At 38.0% G+C, this 23,982-nt stretch overlaps 1 protein-coding gene across 1 annotated transcript in view; it reads right to left on the bottom strand.

Moving 5' to 3' along the window:
• Window positions 1-541: 541 nt before the first annotated feature.
• LOC128653321 (omega-hydroxyceramide transacylase) overlaps window positions 542-23,982 on the bottom strand; it is a 61,831-nt gene continuing 38,390 nt past the window's right edge. The window contains exons 2-5 of the mRNA XM_053706536.1: window positions 23,131-23,363; window positions 22,011-22,076; window positions 3,578-3,787; window positions 542-1,066 (exon numbers count right to left, since the gene is read on the bottom strand). Of these exons, the coding sequence (XP_053562511.1) occupies window positions 953-1,066; window positions 3,578-3,787; window positions 22,011-22,076; window positions 23,131-23,363 (623 nt within the window). The 3' untranslated portion in view covers window positions 542-952. The remainder of the gene's footprint in view (window positions 1,067-3,577; window positions 3,788-22,010; window positions 22,077-23,130; window positions 23,364-23,982) is intronic.

Below are 23,982 nucleotides of genomic sequence, written 5' to 3'. Positions count from 1 at the left end.
TCCTAAAGTCTCTTTTTATTTTAAAAAGATTGTAAAAGTTCACATTAAATTAAGAAAATTTAAAAATGTTTGATTTTTTGATAGTCATGAATGACCAAATAAAAGCATAGAACTGATAACTAATACTATCCTCCTTTCCTATAAATTAATATTTAGAATCTTAAGAAACTGTTGCAGGGACAAGTATTTATTGAACCATATGATATGTTGTTTGGTAAATCTAAAAGAGAGTTGTTTTAAGGAAACATAGGGACAATACCTAGATATTTTAGAAAACAACAAAAAGAGAATATTTTATCTCTACTGAATTGTGAGTAGGTTAAGATGATATCTATTGCTTTTTCTTTTATTGTTAGAGGCAGATACTTTTATTAACCTAAAATGTAATATATGATTGTAAATTTTGGTTGAAAAGATCATTTGTATGAAGTTGAAACAATTGTTGGATTTTGTAATAAACTTAATAAATAAAAAAAAAATCACTGGAAAGAAATGTAAAATAGAATGCAAAAAAAACAAAAAGACGAGAGACAAAAATATGTTTGATTATAGGAGTAAATTGGATTTTTTTAATTGTATGCTCTGTTTCATGAACATTTCATTTTAACTTCTAAAAGCCTTTAACCTTAGAAAGAAATTACTAAAATAATAAATAAATAAATAAGTTGAAACAGTCATAAAAGAAAGACAAAGCCCTAAATGTCCATCTATTCATCTCCTTTCCATCCTAGACCCTGGCTGGGGTAAAAATATGGACAGGAGAAATACATATAAATAATGTCCTTGTTAAGGCTTTGAAAAAATACATAAAATTAAATATTTTATACGAAATGGAATGTAGGTATTTTCTGTATATTAGAAAATCCAATTTGCAGCATGTACATTTTCATAGCTTACACACATTTTATTTTCATGTGTCTGGAATATATTTTATGGTGGAGTTAGTAGCACTTTAACAACTCTTCTGAATCTTCCTTGATTTTGAGTTTGGAATCTTTAACCTATTGCTTGTTTTTAAAAATAAAATTGCGTCTTTATAACCTTGGCAGTAGAATTCCCGGAGCAACTGTAAATAGAAAAAAGAAAAAAGTTTTTTATGACTTGTTTTTTATTCATAGCCACACTTGTATGATAATCAGACAGTTTTTATTAAATGTAGATGTCATGGGATACAGATGAGTTACAATATTCACTAAGCAAATAGCTTTTGCTCTATTGCTTAAAGTTGTCTATCTCCTATTTTCTTAACCAGTGTTTCTCAGACTTTTTGTAGCAAGTACCAAATATTTGCTCTATGTACCACAGCTGCAACATGTAATTATTATTAGGCTAAAAATAAAAAGCAAGAATGTGTATCCTAAAATGTGACAAACCGGTATTAGATGTAGTTTTTAGGAAGTTATTTTAAAATCAGTTTAACTGAATGCAAATGCAGCAAATTTTTAGAAAAAGAGCAATATAGTTCTTTAATATTGTGAGACATTAGAAAAAATATGAGGGAAGTATTATGTTATCACATTTCTGCATCTTACTTACTGCATCACATAAGCAGGATTAGGCTTATTTCATTGTAGCATACAACTGACACATTTTCATTATGTCATATTTTCATTCTGATATTTCACTGTGTCCCTGAAATCTGGAACACGGCCCTTCCCTAGGGTTGCCACCTGTGCTGGAATGACTCAGACAGTTAGGGTTTGAAGCTGGGTCAGTTTGGTGGGAAACAGCCACAGCCATAAAGGGTGACATTGTGCATTTGCAACATGCTGCACATGCTTAGAGAGATTTATCTCTTGCATGTGGGTATCTTTGTGTGTGAGTGTGTCTGTACGCGTGTCTGTGTGTGTAGGTGTCTTCGTATGTGTGACTGTGTGTGTCTTGGTGTTTGTCATTGTCTTTCTGTGTGTGTGAAAGAGTATTTGTGTGTGTGAAAAAGAGTCTATGTGAGAGGATGTCTGCAAGAGTGTGTTAGTGTGAGAGAGTGTGTGTGTGTGTGTGTGTGTGTGTGTGTGAGAGAGAGTGAGTGTGAGAGAGAGTATGTGTGAATGTCTGTGTGAGTTTGTGTTTATGTGCTTTATATAATTAATACAAATATGTAGATATTAATGTTACATTGTTACATGTCACCAGTGTAGTTTACACTCAAAGGTCCAGTGTCTTATTACTTTTTTTGAAAAATTCAATTATCATAATGTATTTAATAGTGCCTGATATTTTTAAACAGTATTTTGTATATTATTGTGGACTTTGTGAGTTAGCCCTCCGTTGAATACATTTTAATGGCTGTATATATGATTTTCTTTTGTTTACAAGAACTAGAGTGGTTACGGAAGTGGACATTTCCGGTGTTTCCTGTAAAAGACTTAACTTTAATGCCCAATTTAGAAGATTTTTTGTTATTTAAAAAAAAGGTGTCCTATATTTGGGACTGTTTTAAGGTTTTTAAGAGATTTTACATGTCTTTTTGTTGAATGATATGTTTAATTTTTTGTTTATTATTTATATTTATTAAATGTGCCTATTGTGTTATCGTTAGCATCTGGTTGCACAGCAGACTCCTTTTTTTCTATAGTCTTTTCATTTTAAGGAAAAGAAGAACTTGCTTTTGTGTTTTTGCTGTGTGATTAGGGTATTTCACAGGTTACTAATTGTCATTCAACATGTTACAGTGTTTCTTAACCTTCAGCACACAATGGCTGTTTCATCAGGCTTACAATGATAACCATTTATAAATTGCCTATATATAAAAAGGGATTGTCCCGATTCCCCAACTAAACATACCAGTTTGTAAATCAAATGATTAAAATATATAATGAAACTGACATTAAGTGCTTAAAAGGTATAGAAAGTTTGAAATTAAAACATGCATGGGCGCATTGCAATTTGAAAGAGAGATATTTTTGCAATATACTTCCATTAGACAAATGCTTCTAGTAAAAGTAATTACTGTTTTTCTGCAGCATGTGCACATATCCTGTGAGGGCTTGTGCACCAGTACTCAAACACCACACCTCAGAGAGTCAGCGGTGGCTTGTACGACACAAATTGCAATTTCACAGAAGCAATACACACAACAGCCAGCAATCTGAGCAGACATGATGTTTGAATACTAGTGCATGGGCTCTCACAGAATATGTGCGTACTGTATCCCGCAGAAAAGTAGTAATAACTTTTACTAGAAGCATTTTTGCCAATGGAAGAATATTGTGAAAATTCTCCTATTTCAAATGTAAATGGACTTATACACGTTTTAATGTTGATCCTTTTAAGGCTGAGAAACACATCTGACTACAGAGTATTGCCATGCACATATGGATATCACAGACATTATATAGTGATATCCATATGTACATAAATATAGGTCCATAAATATAGGTGTCCATTATTATTTTATGTAGCAAAATTTACCCATTCAAATTTGTAGATGGGATATGCATTTTACCATCAGCCTAGAGGCAGAGCTATCATTAATAGGTAAATAAATTTCAATGGCAAAGAAAGTCACATAAATACGTATCAGAGATACTGTAAACATAATAACTGTTTCACTTGCACCCCTGAACACGGTACTTACTATGGAACTAGGAGGGAATAAGGAATAGCTGACTCTGCACATATTCTGCGCGGACAACTGAAAGCTTGTATTGCAAATCTGTAGACAATAGTGACTGACAGGGCAGTCTCGTGGACATATGTCAATCTCTCCTGTGAACGGAGAGACTGTTATCATAGAGGTATGGTCAAAAAGAGGCTGGAAGTTTGTAAATCCCCCATCAATGTATCTCTGCAAAAAGAAATATATTTCAGTTAGTAAAATAAAACTTAGTTTAATGTAAAACAGCTAAAGGTAAATCTGCTGTCCCCGTGGATTTTTGCATACTTTTGTCCGTTGATATTATACTTACATTGATATGACAGCGATATACCGTATAGGAACAAGAAGATTTTATAAAAAATACTAGTATTGCATCTACACTTGGCAGTTAGAAGATCAAATGCGTACTGTGTATTGCACCACATCAAAAGCCAGGCAGATGGAAGTATCACGCTACTAAGGTCATACCTCCCAACATGTGTGGCTAAGAATAAGCAACATAGGAAGTTGAGGAGGGCCATTGTAGTGTTGTGAATGGGACCGTGTTGGACAGTCATAGGCTGCGTTTGTATATATTAACCCCCTAGACACCAGAAAACACTGTGTAGCAACTACATCTGTTGCTTGTGATTGGTGACAAATACTAGCAGTGTATATGTGTGTATTAGATTTTAGCATTTTATAGCTATAATTTGCAATGGAATGCCTTTTTAAACAACATTGCTGTATGATTTTCCCTGTATTTTAATATATATTTTTATAGTTATTTCACTTTTAGGAGCCAGTAAAAATATTGAGCCAGCCATCTTCTTAGAAGATATATACAGTCATGGCCAAAAAACAGAATTTATGCTTACCTGATAAATTTCTTTCTCTTGTGATGTATCGAGTCCACGGATTCATCCATACTTGTGGGATATTCTCCTTCCCTACAGGAAGTGGCAAAGAGAGCACCCACAGCAGAGCTGTCTATATAGCTCCTCCCTTAGCTCCGACCCCAGTCATTCGACCGAAGGCTAGGAAGAAAAAGGAGAAACTATAGGGTGCAGTGGTGACTGAAGTTTTTTAATTAAAAATATACTACCTGTCTTAAACAGACAGGGCGGGCCGTGGACTCGATACATCACAAGAGAAAAAAGTTTATCAGGTAAGCATAAATTCTGTTTTCTCTTGTAAGATGTATAGAGTCCACGGATTCATCCATACTTGTGGGATACCAATACCAAAGCTTTAGGACACGGATGAAGGGAGGGACAAGACAGGTACCCTAAACGGAAGGCACCACTGCTTGTAAAACCTCTCTCATAAGAATAGCCTCCGAAGAAGCAAAAGTATCAAATTTGGAAAATTTGGAAAAAGTATGAAGCGAAGACCAAGTCGCCGCCTTACAAATCTGTTCAATAGAAGCCTCATTTTTAAAAGCCCACGTGGAAGCCACTGCTCTAGTAGAATGAGCAGTAATTCTTTCAGGAGGCTGCTGGCCAGCAGTCTCATAAGCCAAACGGATGATGCTTTTCAGCCAAAAGGAAAGAGAGGTAGCCGTAGCCTTTTGACCTCTCCGTTTACCAGAATAAACAACAAACAATGAAGATGTTTGACGGAAATCTTTAGTTGCTTGTAAGTAGAACTTTAAAGCACGAACCACATCAAGATTGTGCAATAGACGTTCCTTCTTTGATGAAGGATTAGGACACAGAGAAGGAACAACAAACTCCTGATTGATATTCCTATTAGAAACAACCTTAGGAAGAAACCCAGGTTTGGTACGCAAAACCACCTTATCTGCATGGAAAAAGCAGATAACTCAGAAACTCTTCGAGCCGAAGAGATAGCTACTAAAAACAAAACTTTCCAAGATAAAAGCTTAATATCTATGGAATGCATAGGTTCAAACGGAACCCCTTGAAGAACATTAAGAACCAAGTTTAGGCTCCATGGTGGAGCAACAGGTTTAAATACAGGCTTGATCCTGACCAAGGCCTGACTAAACGCTTGAACGTCTGGGACATCTGCCAGACGTTTGTGTAAAAGAATAGACAAAGCAGATATTTGTCCTTTTAAGGAACTAGCTCATAATCCCTTCTCCAATCCTTCTTGGAGAAAGGACAAAATTCTAGGAATCCTAATCTTACTCCATGAGTAACCCTTGGATTCACACCAACAAAGATATCTGCGCCAAATCTTATGATAGATTTTCCTGGTGACAGGCTTTCTAGCCTGAATCAGGGTATCAATGACCAACTCAGAGAAACCATGCTTTGATAGAATCAGGCGTTCAATCTCCAAGCAGTCAGATGCAGAGAAATTAGATTTGGATGCTTGAATGGACCTTGGATTAGAAGGTCCTGCCTCATTGGCAGAGTCCACGGTGGAACAGATGACATGTCCACCAGGTCTGCATACCAAGTCCTGCGTGGCCACGCAGGCGCTATCAGAATCACCGCTCTCTCCAGCTTGATTCTGGCAACCAGACGTGGGAGGAGAGGAAACGGTGGAAATACATAAGCCAGATTGAAGGACCAGGGCACTGCTAGAGCATCTATCAGTACCGCCTGGGGATCCCGGGACCTGGACCCATAACAAGGAAGTTTGGCGTTCTGTCGGGACGCCATCAGATCCAATTCTGGTGTGCCCCATAGCTGAGTCAGCTGGGCAAATACCTCCGGATGGAGCTCCCACTCCCCCGGATGAAAAGTCTGACGACTTAGGAAATCCGCCTCCCAGTTCTCTACCCCTAGGATATGGATTGCTGAGAGATGGCAAGAGTGATCCTCCGCCCATCGGATTATTTTGGTTACCTCCATCATCGCTAGAGAACTCTGTGTTCCTCCTTGATGATTGATATAGGCTACAGTCGTGATGTTGTCCGACTGAAATCTGATGAATTTGGCCGCAGCTAGCTGAGGCCATGCCTGAATATCGCTCTCAGTTCTAGAATGTTTATCGGGAGGAGAGATTCCTCCCGAGACCATAAGCCCAGTGCTTTCAGGGATTTCCAGACTGCACCCCAGCCTAGCAGGCTGGCATCTGTTGTTACAATGAGCCACTCTGGCCTGCGGAAACACATTCCCTGAGACAGGTGGTCCTGAGACAATCACCAGAGAAGAGAATCTCTGGTCTCTTGGTCCAGATGCAGTTGAGGAGATAAATCTGCATAATCCCCATTCCACTGTTTGAGCATGCATAGTTGCAGTGGTCTGAGGTGTAGGCGGGCATAAGGAACTATGTCCATTGCTGCTACCATGAGTCCGATTACCTACATACACTGAGCCACTGATGACAGAGGAATGGAATGAAGAGCTCAGCAAATGATTAAAAGTTTTGATTTTCTGACCTCCGTCAGAAATATTTTCATTTCTACCGAGTCTATCAGAGTCCCTAGGAAGGAAACTCTTGTGAGAGGGACGAGAGAACTCTTTTTTATGTTCACCTTCCATCCGTGAGATCTCAGAAAAGCCAACACGATGTCCGTGTGAGACTTGACTAGCTGGAAAGTCGACGCCTGAATTAAGATGTCGTCTAGATAAGGCGCCACTGCTATACCCCGTGGTCTTAGAACCGCCAAAAGGGGCCCTAGTATCTTTGTGAAAATTCTGGGAGCCATGGCCAACCCGAAAGGAAGGGCCACAAACTGGTAATACCTGTCCAGAAAAGCGAATCTGATCTGAAAGTTCCCTCTTTTTTGGGAACCACAATCAGGTTGCTCTTGGAACTGGGCAGATCACTCCCATGGTATGTAGGTCTTCTACACAGCGTAAGAACGCCTCTCTCTTTGTCTGGTTTGCAGACAATTGAGAAATGTGAAATCTCCCCCGGGGGGGGGGAGTCTTTGAAGTCCAGAAGATATCCTTGGGACACAATTTCTAAAGCCCAGGAATCGTGAACATCTCTTGCCCAAGCCTGAGCGAAGAGAGAGAGTCTGCCCCCTACTAGATCCGGTCCCGGATCGGGGGCTACCCCTTCATGCTGTCTTAGAGGCAGCAGCAGGCTTATTGGCCTGTTTACCTTTGTTCCAAGCCTGGTTAGGTCTCCAGACTGACTTGGATTGGACAGAATTCCCCTCTTGCTTTGCTGCAGGGAAAGCTGAAGCGGGACCTTTGAAGTTCCGAAAGGAACGAAAATTATTTTGTTTGGTCCTCATCATATTTGTTTTATCCTGAGGGAGGGCATGGCCTTTCCCTCCAGTGATGTCTGAAATAATTTCTTTCAGTGCAGGCCCGAATAGGGTCTTTCCTTTGAAAGGGATGTTCAACAACTTTGATTTTGATGACACATCAGCAGACCAGGACTTAAGCCATAACGCTCTGCGTGCTAAAATGGCAAAACCTGAAATCTTTGCCGCTAATTTAGCCATTTGGAAAGCGGCATCTGTAATGAAAGAATTAGCCAACTTAAGGGCCTTAATTCTATCCATAATATCCTCTAATTGAGTCTCCACCTGGAGAGCCTCAAACCAGAAAGCAGCTGCAGTAGTTACAGGAACAATGCATGCAATAGGTTGGAGAAGAAAACCTTGATGAACAAAAATTTTCTTTAGGAGACCCTCTAATTTTTTATCCATAAGATCTTTGAAACTGTCTTCGGTAGGTATAGTTGTACGCTTAGCAAGAGTAGAAATAGCTCCCTCCACCTTAGGAACAGTCTGCCACGAGTCCTGTATGGTGTCAGATATGGGAAACATTTTCTTAAAAACAGGAGGGGGAGCGAACGGAATACCTGGTCTTTCCCACTCCTTAGTAACAATAGTCACAATCCTCTTAGGGACTGGAAAAACATCAGTGTAAACAGGAACCTCTAAGTATCTGTCCATTTTACACAATTTCTCTGGGACCACTATAGGGTCACAATCGTCTAGAGTAGCTAATACCTCCTTGAGCAATAAGCGGAGGTGTTCAAGCTTAAATTTAAAGGCCGTCATATCAGAATCTGTCTGAGGGAGCGTCTTTCCTGAATCAGAAATCTCTCCCTCAGATAAAAAATCCCTTATACCCTCACAATGTTCTGAAGTAGGGGTATCGGATACGGCTACTAACGTGTCAGATGGCTCAGCATTTGTTATTAACCCAGAGCTGTCACGCTTTCCTTGTAAACCAGGCAGTTTAGAGAAAACCTCTGTGAGGGTTTTATTCATAACTATGGCCATGTCTTGTAAAATAAACAAATTCGACGCATTAGAGGTACTTGGCGTCACTTGTGCGGGTGTTACTGGTTGTGACACTTGGGGAGAGCTAGATGCTAAGCCCTCATTTCCTTCTAACTGAGAATCATCTATTGCAATATTTTTAAGTGCTAAAATATGCTCTTTATAATTTATAGACATATCAGTGCAAGTGGGACACATTCTAAGAGGGGGTTCCACAATGGATTCTAAACATATAGAACAAGGATTTTCCTTGGTGTCAGACATGTTAAACAGGCTAGTAATGAAACAAACAAGCTTGGAAAACACTTTAATCAAAGTAAATAACACTTTAAACAAAAACAGTACTGTGCCTTTAAGAGAAAAAAAGCTGCACAAACTCTGCAAAACAGTGTAAAAAAGCAGTAAACAAAACAAAATTTTTACAGTAGCATCATAAAGCCTTGGGAACTTTGCGCCACTATGCAAATAAACAATTAACCCCTTAATGTAAAAACCGGATTGAAAAAACTTAAAAACCGGTAAAATAACGTTCAGCACCTTGCCACAGCTCTGCTGTGGCGCCTACCTGCCCTTTAGGAACTATTTGTGGGGAAAAAAACCTCTTTACAGCCCTCAAATACAGCAGGAATCTCTGGAGAAGTAGCTGGATGCTTCTGAGGTAAATAAACTGTGCAACTGAGGAAAATAGGCCCCTCCCACCTCACTCGATGTTATGGGGCCTAAAAGAAACACCACAGAGTGTTTCTTAAACTAGCCATGTGGGTTAATAACCCTTAAACAAGCCACAAAGACCCCTTAAAGTCCCTCAAAAACGTTATATTTGTAATTAAACCAAAACGTTTTTTCCTATTAGTGTCACCAGTAACTATGAGCCCTTTATGCAAGCTTGGATTCCTCTTTTACTGAATACAGCTTACCTTTCCCTTATGGGGATATTGCCAGCCTTTTCTAGAAATAACACAGTCTGTCTAGAATAAAATAGACTGAACACATACCGTAATGCAGTTTAGCCTGCAAACTGTTCCCCCAACTGAAGTTTTCCTGTACTCTTCAGCCCTTGTGAGAACAGCAGTGGATCTTAATTACAAAATGCTAATATCATCATCCTCCTTGCAGAAATCTTCATCCTTTTCTGCCAGAGAGTAAATAGTACACACCGGAACCATTTAAAATAACAAACTTTTGCTTGAGAAAATAAAAATTAACATTTTTGTCACCACACTCACTTTACCCTTCCTAGCAGTTAAGCAGGCAAAGAGAATGACTGGGGGCGGAGCTAAGGGAGGAGCTATATAGACAGCTCTGCTGTGGGTGCTCTCTTTGCCACTTCCTGTAGGGAAGGAGAATATCCCACAATTATGGATGAATCCGTGGACTCGATACATCTTACAAGAGAAATATTGGCACCCCTGCATTTCTGTCAGGTAATGCATCACTTTGCACAGAAAACTGGTCCACTGCCTCTGAGGCTGCGGTCCGCAATCTGCCCGATCCTATAGGATCGGGCTGATTGACACCCCCTGCTAGCAGCCGATTGGCCACAAATCTGCAGTTCTGGTGAAGAAAAAATTGATAATAGGTGTAAATTAGAAAGTTGCTTAAAATTGCATTCTCTATCTGAATCATGAAAGAAAAAAAATTGGGTTTAGTGTCCCTTTAACTATAGATTGTAAATTAAAGTCAGTGAATTTAGCTGAATCAGAAAAAAGTGAATTTCTGGCGGACACAATACGCCTGCCAGGTGAATTGTGCAAATATGTGTGGATTTGGGGTAATAAGTATAATATTGGAACCTCAGGGTGTTCAACCATCGTGAAACTCAACACATCAGCTGTAATAACACCAGCTTCATATGTACACTTAAGATATATATGTAATTCTATATATAGCTGTACCTCAAAGTGCACCCAATGAAAACAGTTCTTTAATACAGCATTGATGCAGTATTGCCATTTGTCCAGGTTTCATATGGACAATACAGAAATGAAGGGCATGTCTTGTGCTGTCCTCCAAATGAAGAAAAAAAAAAAAAAAAGATAAAGAAAGAAATATGACAGTTATAGCCGCAGTAACTGTGTGTGGTGCTGTTGAGAAAAAGCAATTGGTGCATTGTGGGAAATCAGAAACAGAAAGATCACCAGGTATAGCCACAAACTGTTTGCAGAGCATCAGGTTTTGTCTTCAGCAGAAGCACCAAATGTCTGAACATCTGAGGAGTAGGGGAGAGAGAGCATAAGTTTCACCTACAACTTTCATATAATTTTAGTGCTTAAGTGAGAAAACACATGCTGGCATTTAGAATATAGAGATTGCACTAGGTGCAGAGTGCTGCTCTAGTGTATGTACGTGCAAGTGTGAAGTAAATGGGTCACATAAATGGTTACACCAATAATCAACATAAAAGTATCCTTGAAAATGGTGCCAACTCTAGCAATGAGTCTGCAAGAGTGTGGAGAAGCATACAAGTAGGGAGGCAGGGGTGTAGCTAAACCTCACTGGGCCACACGACAAAGACTGTGCCAAGGCCCCCCATTTCAATAGCACCCTTTCTGGCTGCAATCAGCAGAAACCAAGCTGGGAGGCATATATTATTATTATTAGTTATTTGCTTAGCGTCAACAGATCTCGCAGCGCTAGGAGGAAAGGGGCTGCTTCTCTGTTACTATAAGTTATGCTTCCAATTTGGTTAGTCTGTGCCAGAGGGCATTCTCTTGTGTTGCATTCTTGTACAAATACAGTGTTGTACAGAAATGCCTGCAACTATAACAGTCATTTTGAAAACACGGTCATTAATTCTAAAGGCAAATTCATGCAATTTTCTGAAATCATGAGGCTTTGTTTAGTAGAGGGGCACACTGAAAGGCCAGACATAATGCAGGTGGAGCCCAGGCTCTCCTGTAGCAACATCACTAATGAGTGTAGAGCTAAACCTAAGTAGGCTCATATGCTAATTTCTAAGCCCTTGAAGGCCGCCACTTATCTCATTTTGCATTTTTCGCAGCTAGACAGCGCTAGTTCATGTGTACCATAAAGATAACATTGTGCTTATTCCTGTGGACTTTTTAATGAGTCAGCACTGATTGGCTAAAACCCAAGTATGTCAAAAGAATTAAAATAAGGGGGCAGACATAAAAAGTATATTAAAGGGACAGTCTATTTCAGAATTGTTTTTGTTTAAAAAGATAGATAATCCCTTTATTTACCATTCCACAGTTTTTCATAACCAACACGATTATATTAATATACTTTTTACCTCCGTGATTACCTTGTATCTAAGCCTCTGAAGACTGCCTACTTATTTCAGTTCTTTTGACAGACTTGCATTTTAGCCAATCAGTGCCCTCTCATTAATAACTCCAAGGGCATGAGCACAATTTTCTATATGACACATATGAACTAACGCCCTTTAGCTGTGAAAAAACATAATTTATGTAAGAACTTACCTGATAAATTAATTTATTTCATATTGGCAAGAGTCCATGAGCTAGTGACATATGGGATATACAATCCTACCAGGAGGGGCAAAGTTTCCCAAACCTCAAAATGCCTATAAATACACCCCTCACCATACCCACAATTCAGTTTAACGAATAGCCAAGCAGTGGGGTGATAAAGAAAGGAGTAGAAAGCATCAACAAAGGAAATTTGGAAATAATTGTGCTTTATACAAAAAATCATAACCACCATAAAAAGGGTGGGCCTCATGAACTCTTGCCAATATGAAAGAAATGAATTTATCAGGTAAGTCCTTAAATAAATTATGTTTTCTTTCATGTAATTGGCAAGAGTCCATGAGCTAGTGACATATGGGATATCAATACCCAAGATGTGGATCTCCACTCAAGAGTCACTAGAGAGGGAGGGAATAAAATAAAAACAGCCATAATCTGCTGAAAAAAAATTAATCCACAACCCAAAAATATAAGTTTATTTCATTTGAAAGAAAAAAACTTAAATCAAAAGCAGAAGAATCAAACTGAAACAGCTGCCTGAAGAACTTTTCTACCAAAAACTGCTTCCGAAGAAGCAAATACATCAAAACGGTAGAATTTAGTAAATGAATGCAAAGAGGACCAAGTTGCCGCTTTGCAAATCTGATCAACTGAAGCTTCATTCTTAAAAGCCCACGAAGTGGAGACTGATCTAGTAGAATGAGCTGTAATTCTCTGAGGCGGGGCCTGACCCGACTCAAAATAAACTTGATGAATCAAAAGTTTCAACCAAGAAGCCAAGGACATAGCAGAAGCCTTCTGACCTTTCCTAGGACCAGAAAATAAAACAAATAGACTGGAAGTCTTCCTGAAATCTTTAGTAGCTTCCACATAATATTTCAAAGCTCTTACCACATCCAAAGAATGTAAGGAACTTTCCAAAGAATTCTTAGGATTAGGACACAAGGAAGGGACAACAATTTCTCTACTAATGTTGTTAGAATTCACAACCTTAGGTTAAAAATTAAAAAGAAGTCTGCAAAACTGCCTTATCCTGATGAAAAAATCAGAAAAGGAGACTCACAAGAAAGAGCAGATAACTCAGAAACTCTTCTAGCAGAAAAGATGGCCAAAAGGAACAACACTTTCCAAGAAAGTAGTTTAATGTCCAAAAAATGCATAGGTTCAAATGGAAGAACCTGTAAAGCCGTCAGAACCAAATTAAGACTCCAAGGAGGAGAAATTGATTAAATAACAGGCTTAATAAGAACTAAAGCCTGTACAAAACAGTGTATATCAGGAAGTATAGCAATCTTTCTGTGAAATAAAACAGAAAGAGCGGAGATTTGTCCTTTCAAGGAACTTGCAGACAAACCCTTATCCAAACCGTCCTGAAGAAACTGTAAAATTCTAGGAATTCTAAAAGAATGCCAGGAGAATTTATGAGAAGAACACCATGAAATGTAAGTCTTCCAAACACTATAATAAATCTTTCTAGAAACAGATTTACGAGCTTGTAACATAGTATTAATCACTGTGTCAGAGAAACCTCTATGACTTAGTACTAAGCATTCAATTTCCATACCTTCAAATTTAATGATTTGAGATCCTGATGGAAAAACGGACCTTGAGATAGTAGGTCTGGCCGAACGGAAGTGGTCAAAGTGGGCAACTGGACATCCAAACCAGATCCACATACCAAAACCTGTGTGGCCATGCTGGAGCCACCAGCAACACAAATGATTGTTCCATGATGATTTTGGAGATCACTCTTGGAAGGAGTACTAGAGGCGGGAAAATGTAAGCAGGATGATAACACCAAGGAAGTGTCAGCGCATCCCTTGCTTCCGCCTGAACAACCCTGGACCTGGACAGGTATCTGGGAAGTTTCTTGTTTAGATGAGAGGCCATGAGATCTATCTCTGGAAGACCCCACAGCTGAACAATCTAAGAAAACACATCTGGATGGAGAGACCACTCCTCTGGATGTAAAGTCTGGCGGCTGAGATAATCTGCCTCCCAATTGTCTACACCTGGGATAAGCACCGCAGAGATTAGACAAGAGCTGGATTCTGCCCAAACAAGTATCCGAGATACTGTTTTCATAGCTTGGGGACTATGAGTCCGACCCTTATTATTGACATATGCCACTGTTGTGATATTGTCTGTCTGAAAACAAATGAATGGTTCTCTCTTTAGCAGAGGCCAAAACTGAAGAGCTCTGAGAATTGCAAGGAGTTCTAAAATATTTATTGGTAATCTCGCCTGATTTCCAAACCCCTTGTGCTGTCAGAGATCCCCAAACAGCTCCCCAACCTGAAAGACTCGCATCTGTTGTGATCACAGTCCAGGTTGGCCGAACAAAAGAAGCCCCTTGAACTAAACGATGGTGATCTATCCACCATGCCAGAGAGTGTTGTACATTGATTCAGCATACAAAGCTATAGAGGTCTCATGTGAAAATGAGCAAAGGGAATCGCGTCCGATGCTGCAGTCATGAGACCTAAAACTTCCATGTACATAGCCACTGAAGAGAATGACTGAGACTGAAGGTGCCGGTATGCTGCAACCAATTTTAAACGTCTCTTGTCTGTTAGAGACAGAGTCATGGACACTGAATCTATCTGGAAACCAAAAAAGGTGACCCTTGTCTGAGGAGTCAAGAAACTTTTGGTAAATTGATCCTCCAACCATGTTTCCAAAGAAACAACACTAGTAGATTTGTGTGAGATTCTGCAGTACGCAAAGACTGAGCTAGTACCAAGATATCCTCCAAATAAGGAAACACCACAATACCCTGTTCTCTGATTACAGAGAGTAGGGCACCCAGAACCTTTGAAAAGATTCTTGGAGCTGTTGCTAGGCCAAATGGAAGAGCAACAAATTGGTAATGCTTGTTTAGAAAAGAGAATCTCAGAAACTGATAATGTTCTGGATGAATCGGAATATGAAGGTATGCATCCTGCAAGTCTATTGTGGACATATAATGCCCTTGCTGAACAAAAGGCAGAATAGTCCTTATAGTCACCATCTTGAAAGTTGGTACTCTTACAAAAAGATTCAAAATTTTTCAGATCCAGAACTGGTCTGAATAAATTTTCCTTCTTTGGTACAATGAATAGATTTGAATAAAACCCCAAACCTTGTTCCTGAGGAGGAACTGGCATGATTACCCCTGAAGACTCCAGGTCTGAAACACACTTCAGGAAAGCCTGAGCTTTTACTGGATTTACTGGGATATGTGAGAGAAAAAATCTCACAGGAGGTCTTAATCTGAATCCTATTTGATACCCTTGAGAGACAATGCTCTGAATCCAATGATTTTGGACAGATTTTATCAAAATATATTTGAAAAACCTTAATCTGCCCCCTACCAGCTGAGCTGGAATAAGGGCCGCACCTTCATGCGGATTTAGGGGCTGACTTTGGTTTCCTAAATGGCTTGGATTTAATCCAACTTGAGGAAGGCTTCCAATTGGAAGCAGACTCCTTGGGGGGAAGATTGAGTTTTTGTTCCTTATTCTGACGAAAGGAACGAAAATGGTTAGAAGCCTTAGATTTACCCTTAGGTTTTTAATCCTGAGGCAGAAAAACTCCATTCCCCCAGTGACAGTTGAAATAATAGAATCCAACTAAGAACCAAATTATTAACTTGGAAAGAAAGAGATAGTAATCTAGATTTAGATGTCATATCAGCATTCCAAGATTTAAGGCACAAAGCTCTTCTAGCTAAAATAGCTAAAGACATGGATCTAACATCAATTTTGATAATATCAAAAATTGCATCACAATAAAATGATTAGCATATTGCAATAGGCGAATAATGCTAGATAAGTCAGAATCCAATTCCTGTTGTGCTAAATTTTCTAACCAGAAGGTTGATGCAGCCGCAACATCAGCCAAAGAAATTGGAGGTCTGAGAAGATGACCTGAATATAAATAGGCCTTCCTTAGATAAGATTCAAGCTTCCTATCTAAAGGATCCTTAAAAGGAAGTACTATCTTCCATAGGAATAGTGGTACGTTTAGCAAGAGTAGAAATAGCCCCATCAACTTTGGGGATTTTTTCCCAAAACTCTATAGATTTTGCTGGTAAAGGATACAATTTTTTAAGCCTTGAAGAAGGAATAAAAGAAGTACCTGGCTTATTCCATTCCCTAGAAATCATATCAGAAATAGCCTCAGGAATAGGAAAAACCACTGGAGAAACCACAGGAGGTTTAAAAACAGCATTTAAACGTTTATTAGACTGAACGTCAATAGGACTGGTTACCTCAATATCCAAAATAATTAACACTTCTTTTAATAAAGAACGCATATACTCTCTTTTAAATAAATAAGTACATTTGCCAGTGTCAATGTCTGAGGAAGGATCTTCTGTATCAGATAGATCCTCATCAGAAGAGGATAAATTATGTTGTTAGTCATTTGAAATTTCATCAACTAAATGAGAAGTTTTAAAAGACCTTTACATTTATTAGAAGGTGGAAATGCAGACAAAACCTTCAAAATAGAATCAGAAACAAATTCTTTAAAATTTACAGGTATATCATGCACATTAGAAGTTGAAGGAACTACAACTGGCAATGTGCTATTACTGATGGATACACTAACTGCATGTAAAAGTTTATCATGACAACTATTACAAATGACATTCGGCGAAATAATTTCAACAATTTTACATCAAATGAGGCAGGATCAGATAAAGACATCTTGCAAAATGTAAGAGAAAAAACAACATAAAAAGCAAAATTATCTATTTCCTTATATGACAGTTTCAGGAATGGGAAAAAAAGCAAATAGCATAGGCCTCTGATAGAGAAAAAATCAAGAGGCAAAAATCAATGGGGTATTGAAATAATGAAAAAATAACCGGAAATGACACACTCGCGTCACTAATTACGCAACTGTGTGAATGGTCTCAGCGTCAAGTATGACGCCGGAAATGATGAAGTTGCATCATAGACGTATTTTTCCGCGCCAAAAATATTTTCGCGCCAAGAATGACGCAATAAAGTTTAGCATTTGACGCACCCGCGGGCCTAATGCCACCCGCAATTAGCAAGAAATAGTCAATTGAAAAGAGACTAACCCCAGGTAAGATTTTTTTTTTCTATAAAAGATGTTTATATTACCCAAATATGAAACTGACAGTCTGCAGAAGGAAATACATGAACCTGACTCATGGCAAATATAAGTACAATACATATATTTAGAACTTTATATAAATGCATAAAGTGCCAAACCATAGCTGAGGTGTCTTAAGTAATAAAAAACATACTTACCAAAAGACACCCATCCACATATAGCAGATAGCCAAACCAGTACAGAAACAGTTATCAGTAGAGGTAATGGTAAATTGAGAGTATATCGTCGATCTGAAAAGGGAGGTAGGAGATGAATCGTTAGGGAAATCATTGTATTCAATAAGTGATACTCCCTTCACGTCCCTCTGACATTCGCTGTACTCTGAGAGGAATCGGGCTTCAACAATGCTGAGAAGCGCATATCAACGTAGAAATCTTAGCACAAACTTACTTCACCACCTCCATAGGAGGCAAAGTTTGTAAAACTGAATTGTGGGTGTGGTGAGGGGTGTATTTATAGGCATTTTGAGGTTTGGGAAACTTTGCCCCTCCTGGTAGGATTGTATATCCCATATGTCACTAGCTCATGGACTCTTGCCAATTACATGAAAGAAACTGTCAAATGCTTTCAGATAAGGCAGCCTTCATCGGCTTAGAAATTAGCATATAATGATAAAAGTTAATTTGGAAGTTGTTTAAAAGGACAATGCCCTATCTTAATCATGAAAGTTTAATTTGGACTTAAATATTACTCTTAAGATGCATATCCCATAGCGAAGTAGCGATATTATAACCTTCTCTGAGTATTTATGTTTTGCTAAAGGCATTGAAGTGCATGTCACTGTAATCCACTATGGGCTCAAATATTGGAGATCATGTGAGTTAGTTTTTTTTCTCCATTGATTTCTATGGGGGGGTACATGCAGGTGCACGCAAAGTGCCAAAATGAAAATCCTAGTGCAGTTTTCACAAATGCTAAAAAAAAAAAAAAAAAATACCGTGCCACTTGTAATCTAGCCCTATGTGTTATACCTTTTCTAGTGCTAAAATAATTAACCCCATTGAATATTTTTTTGAAGTTCTCAGTCAATTACAGAAGTTTATAAAAATGACACTGTTAGATGAGAGAGAAACTATTCTCCTTAATCGGTATTAGCTGAATATTTTTGCAAAACAGTGCCCTGAAATATTGCACTGTATCTACTAATGAATCCAAATACAATCTCATATTAAAAATACCATGGTAAGTATCCTATAATATAAAAGCCCAAGTGTGTTTGTCCAAAGCTGTCATGCGCAATAGAGACTGCGTGAGAACAAACACAACTGGCCTTCAACAGACTGAGAAAGAGAGAGAAAAAAAAGAGAGAGAAAGAGAGAGAAAAAAAGAGAGAGAAAAAAAAAGAGAGAGAAAAAAAAGAGAGAGAAAAAAAAGAGAGAGAAAAAAAGAGAGAAAAAAAAGAGAGAGAAAAAAAGAGAGAAAAAAAAGAGAGAAAAAAAAGAGAGAGAAAAAAAAGAGAGAGAAAAAGAGAGAAAAAAAAGAGAGAAAAAAAAGAGAGAAAAAAGAGAGAAAAAAAAGAGAGAAAAAAAGAGAGAGAAAAAAGAGAAAAAAAAGAGAGAGAAAAAAGAGAAAAAAAAGAGAGAGAAAAAAGAGAAAAAGAGAGAGAAAAAAGAGAAAAAGAGAGAAAAAAGAGAAAAAAAAGAGAGAAAAAAGAGAAAAAAAGAGAGAAAAAAGAGAAAAAAAAGAGAGAAAAAAGAGAGAAAAAAAAGAGCAAAAGAGAGAGAAAAAAGAGAAAAAAAAGAGAGAAAAAAAAGAGAAAAAAAAGAGAGAAAAAAAAGAGAGAAAAAAAAGAGAGAAAAAAGAGAGAAAAAAAAGAGAAAAAAAAGAGAGAAAAAAAAGAGAGAAAAAAAAGAGAGAAAAAAGAGAGAAAAAAAGAGAGAAAAAAAAGAGAGAAAAAAAAGAGAGAAAAAAAAGAGAGAAAAAAAAGAGAGAAAAAAAAGAGAGAAAAAAGAGAGAGAAAAAAGAGAGAAAAAAAGAGAGAAAAAAAGAGAGAAAAAGAGAGAGAAAAAGAGAAAAAAAGAGAAAAAGAGAGAAAAAAAGAGAGAGAGAAAGAGAGAGAGAAAGAGAGAGAGAAAGAGAGAGAGAGAGAAAGAGAAAAAGAGAGGGAGAGAGAGCAAAATAGAGAGAGCAGAAGAGAAGGGGGAGAGAGAGAGCAAAAGAGAGGGGGAAAAGAGAGAGAGCAAGGGGTGAAACAGCTGTACTGCAAAAAATGGCCCATGTAAACGAGCTTTAGGACTAGTTTATTATAATCGCTAGTCAGTTACAGGGAGTACATAAACGTTATCCTATACTGCCCTCCTCTGGTGAAAAAATATAGATTCTTGGATAAACTTATATAAAGTAGAAACAAATATTGCAGAGGGAGCATAAGAGAGGGGGGAGAGAGAGAGAGAGAGAGAGAGAGAGAGAGAGAGAGAGAGAGCGAGCAAAAGAGAGGGGGAGAGAAAGAGCAAAAGTGAGGGGGGAAAGAGAGAAAAAGAAAGGGGAGAGAGAGCAAAAGAGAGAGAGAGCGGAAAAGAGAGGGGGAGAGAGGGAAGAATAGAGAGGGGGAGAGAGGGAAGAATAGAGAGAGGGAGAAAGGGAGGAATAGAGAGGGGGAGAGAGGGAGGAAGAGAGAGGGGGAGAGAGGGAGGAATAGAGAGGGGGAGAGAGGGAGGAATAGAGAGGGGGAGAGAGGGAGGAATAGAGAGGGGGAGAGAGAGAGCAAAAAAGAGAGAGGGAAGAGAGAGAGAGCAAAAAAGAGAGAGGGAAGAGAGAAAGCAGAAGAGAGGGGGAGAGAGAGAGCAAAAGAGAGGGGGAAAAGAGAGAGAGAGCAAGGAGTGGAACAGCTGTACTGCAAAAATGGCCCGTGTACACAGGCTTTAGGACTAGTTTATTATAATCGTTAGTCAGTTACAGGGAGTACATAAACGTTATCCTATACTGCCCTCCTCTGGTGAAAAAATATAGATTCTTGGATAAACATATAAAGTAGCAGCAAATGTCGCAGAGGGAGCATAAGAGAGGGGGGAGAGAGAGAGAGAGCAAAAGAGAGGGGGAGAGAAAGAGCAAAAGTGAGGGGGGAAAGAGAGAAAAAGGAAGGGGAGAGAGAGAGAGAGAGAGCAAAAGAGAGGGGGAGAGAGAGCAAAAGGGAGGGGGAGAGAGGGGGGAATAGAGAGGGGGAGAGATGGAGGAAAAGAGAGGGGAAGAGATGGAGGAAAAGAGAGGGGGAGAGAGAGCAAAAGAGAGGGGGAGGGAGAGAGAGAGCAAAAGAGAGGGGGGAAGAGAGAGAGCAAAATAGAGAGAGGGGGAGAGAGAGCAAAAGAGAGAGTGGGGATAGAGAGAGAGCAAAAGAGAGTGGGGATAGAGAGAGAGAGCAAGGAGTGGAACAGCTGTACTGCAAAAAATGGCCCGTGTACACAGGCTTTAGGACTAGTTTATTATAATCGTTAGTCAATTACAGGGAGTACATAAACGTTATCCTATACTGCCCTCCTCTGGTGAAAAAAGTTTTTTCCTTTTAGATTCTTGGATAAACGTATATTATGTAGCAACAAATGTCGCAGTATTCTCAAGTGTATATCATAATAAATTCTCATATTAAAATGGTTTAAATATAAAAAGTAAAGAATTTCATAAATAGAATAATTCTATGATTCAAGCACCGAGTGTTTTTTATACAGCTAACACATCATATGAGCAAAAAACCTTCTGTATAGAATAGTATTACTGTTTAATGCAATAAAATATTCTCATACATTATGTGGTTAAACATCATGGTATCTCATATTACACAGTGAATATTCACTTTGTTTTGCAACTGATCTTATATATTGCCAGTTAATGCATAGTGCTAATCTAAATATAATACGTTCATTGATAATTTACATCTAATTGTCCTATAAAGATGTACTTTCTACACAAATTATCTACAGTGTCTTTGTGCTGTGATTTTGACGTATTAATCCTTTGTCGAGTAGACTTTGGATTATACTAACTAGCATTCTCTTTCAGCCGGTTTCCTCTTTTGGCTGAATCCAGTTTCAATATGATGTATTGGCGGAACAGTAATTAGCTCAGAGAGGTATGCGCCATTCACCCTCCCACTATTTTAACCAGCAAAATCTAAGAATAATAAAAAAAAAGGTTCCCATTTTCCCTCTTCCCCCCTTAACTGAGTTTTTGGCTTTTCCAAAAGGCAGACAGCCGTGTCCTGTCAAAAATAGCTACCTGGTTGAGATTTGCTACCTCGACGTGTGCATGCTCACAATTACGTAATCGCGCTCCACATATGTTTAAAAGGAATGTGTGGAATGAGATTTTATTTGAAAAAGCAGGAATGTAAGCTTAAGAGCCGGCCCATTTTTGGTTCAGCACCTGAGTAGAGCTTGTTGATTGGTGGCTAAATGTAGCCACCAATCAGCAAGCACTACCCAGGTGCTGAACCAAAAATGGGCAAGCTGCTAACCTTAAATTTCATTTTTTTTCAAATAAAGATAACAAGAGAACGAAAAAAAAATAGTAAATTAGAAAGTTGCTTAAAATTGCATGCTCTGAATCAAGAAATAAAAATTACTGTGGTTTAGTATCCCTTTCAATCTATATTATGAATATTGATAATTACATTTTGAAAAGTACAGAGCACTACAAAATAAATGGTTGAGAAAAAAATAAAAAAACACTAACAAAGCAAAGAAAAGGTAAAACTCACCACTCCGCGAAATGAGGGGGGAACAATCCCACAGTAAAAAGGAACAAAGCAGCTGCATATCAATGCCTGTGGAAATATGAAAATGACAAAACCGTTCATTAATTACTACAGTTGTATGAAGTACATGAAATTTCATCAATAATCTGAAAATAAATATCCACAAAATATAGCCAATCTCTTAACTATTAAGGCATTTCCAAAGACTGTCCCTGTAATCCTATATAAAATGGCTGTGAAGACTTTGCTGAGCTGTTGAGTCACAGGCAGGTTATAATGTACAACCCCCACTTGCAAACTACCAGTAATACTTTTCTTAGGATCTTGTGTTGTGATCATCAAGTCTATCACTAGACTTTGGTGTATTTATATGATTGTTTCTGTATACCTGCAGATGCTATGCAGGTCATATCTTCATCTGGAGTGAAACTTAAAGGGACACTGAACCCAATTTTTTTCTATCGTGATTCAGATAGAGCATGCAATTTTAAGCAACTTTCTAATTTACTCCTATTATCAAATTCTTTTCATTCTATTGGTATCTTGATTTGAAATGCAAGAACGTAAGTTTAGATGCCGGCCCATTTTTGTGAACACACTGTGTTGTTCTTGCTGATTGGTGGGTAAATTCACCTACCAATAAACAAGTGCTTTCCATGGTACTGAACCAAAAAAATTGCTTAGATGCCTTCTTTTTCAAATAAAGAAAGCAAGAGAATGAAGAAAAATTGATAATAGCAGTAAATTAGAAAGTTGTTTAAGATTGCATGCTCTATCTGAATCACGAAAGAAAAAATGTGGGTTCAGTGTCCCTTTAACTTTATGTCAAACAAAATACATAGTAAAACAAAACACAGCATTTTTTTTTTTAGAATGTCCCTTTAAACCAAACTTGAGTGATTTTTGGGTTTCATTTCTTTCTTTTGAGATTCAGAGAGAGGATGCAATCTTACAAAGTTTCTATTTGACTTCTATTATCAAATATGCTTCTTCCCCATTGTATTTTTTTAGCTGAAGAGATACCTGGGTATCTAGCAGTAATTCTGATGAGTTTTCATTATTATTATTATCAGTTATTTGTAGAGCACCCACAGATTGTGCAGCTCACACTATTGAATCTTACCTGGATAACTTCTTCTTTGGATTTGAAATCAGAAACCAGAATATTTTTCCCATCTGACAACCGAGTAAGTGCGACATGCAGTCTGCCTGTGGCTAACTCATGCGCATTGTCAGGCACAAACTTGAGTAAAGCCTTCTTTAGAAATCCAGTTAAATTAAAGCATGGATAAAATGGTCCTGGTATAGTCTTCCTGGCCTCTATTGCAGCCTCAAGGAAAGTCTTCTGAAGTTCATCTACACAAAACAGTAAACTGCTTATTAAAATAAACAAATATTATTTAACGGAGTAAAATTAATAACCCATAACAAGGTACATAAATTATATTTTCCCTAATGATCTTACACTATTTTGTTAAGTTTATATCAGCATAGAGACAATTAAATAACGCTGGATTATGTTGTCAACCCCCCTACCTTGAAAATGTCTTTTTAGCAAACTATAGTTACTGCCTGCCCCAAAGACTCACTCAGAAGTGAGCTTCTGCTGCTGTGAAATACACATTGACCTTGATTAAAAAAAACATATTGTGAAACATATCTTGCATATATACATGTTTTTATAAGTGTATATATGTATATACATACATACACATATATACATATCAATATACATACATACACATATAAACACATATATACATATCAATATACATACATACACATATAAACACATATATACACACACATGACTATACATACATACACATATAAACACATGAATATACATACAAACACATATATACACATGATTATACATACAAACACATATATACACACATGATTATACACATGAATATACATACATAAACACATATATACACACACGACTATACATACATACACATGAATATAT

Source organism: Bombina bombina, chromosome 3, assembly GCF_027579735.1.
Source record: "Bombina bombina isolate aBomBom1 chromosome 3, aBomBom1.pri, whole genome shotgun sequence".
Taxonomy (NCBI): domain Eukaryota; kingdom Metazoa; phylum Chordata; class Amphibia; order Anura; family Bombinatoridae; genus Bombina; species Bombina bombina.
The sequence above is the reverse complement of the archived record's forward strand: the minus strand, read 5'-3'. Positions and strand labels throughout refer to the sequence as shown.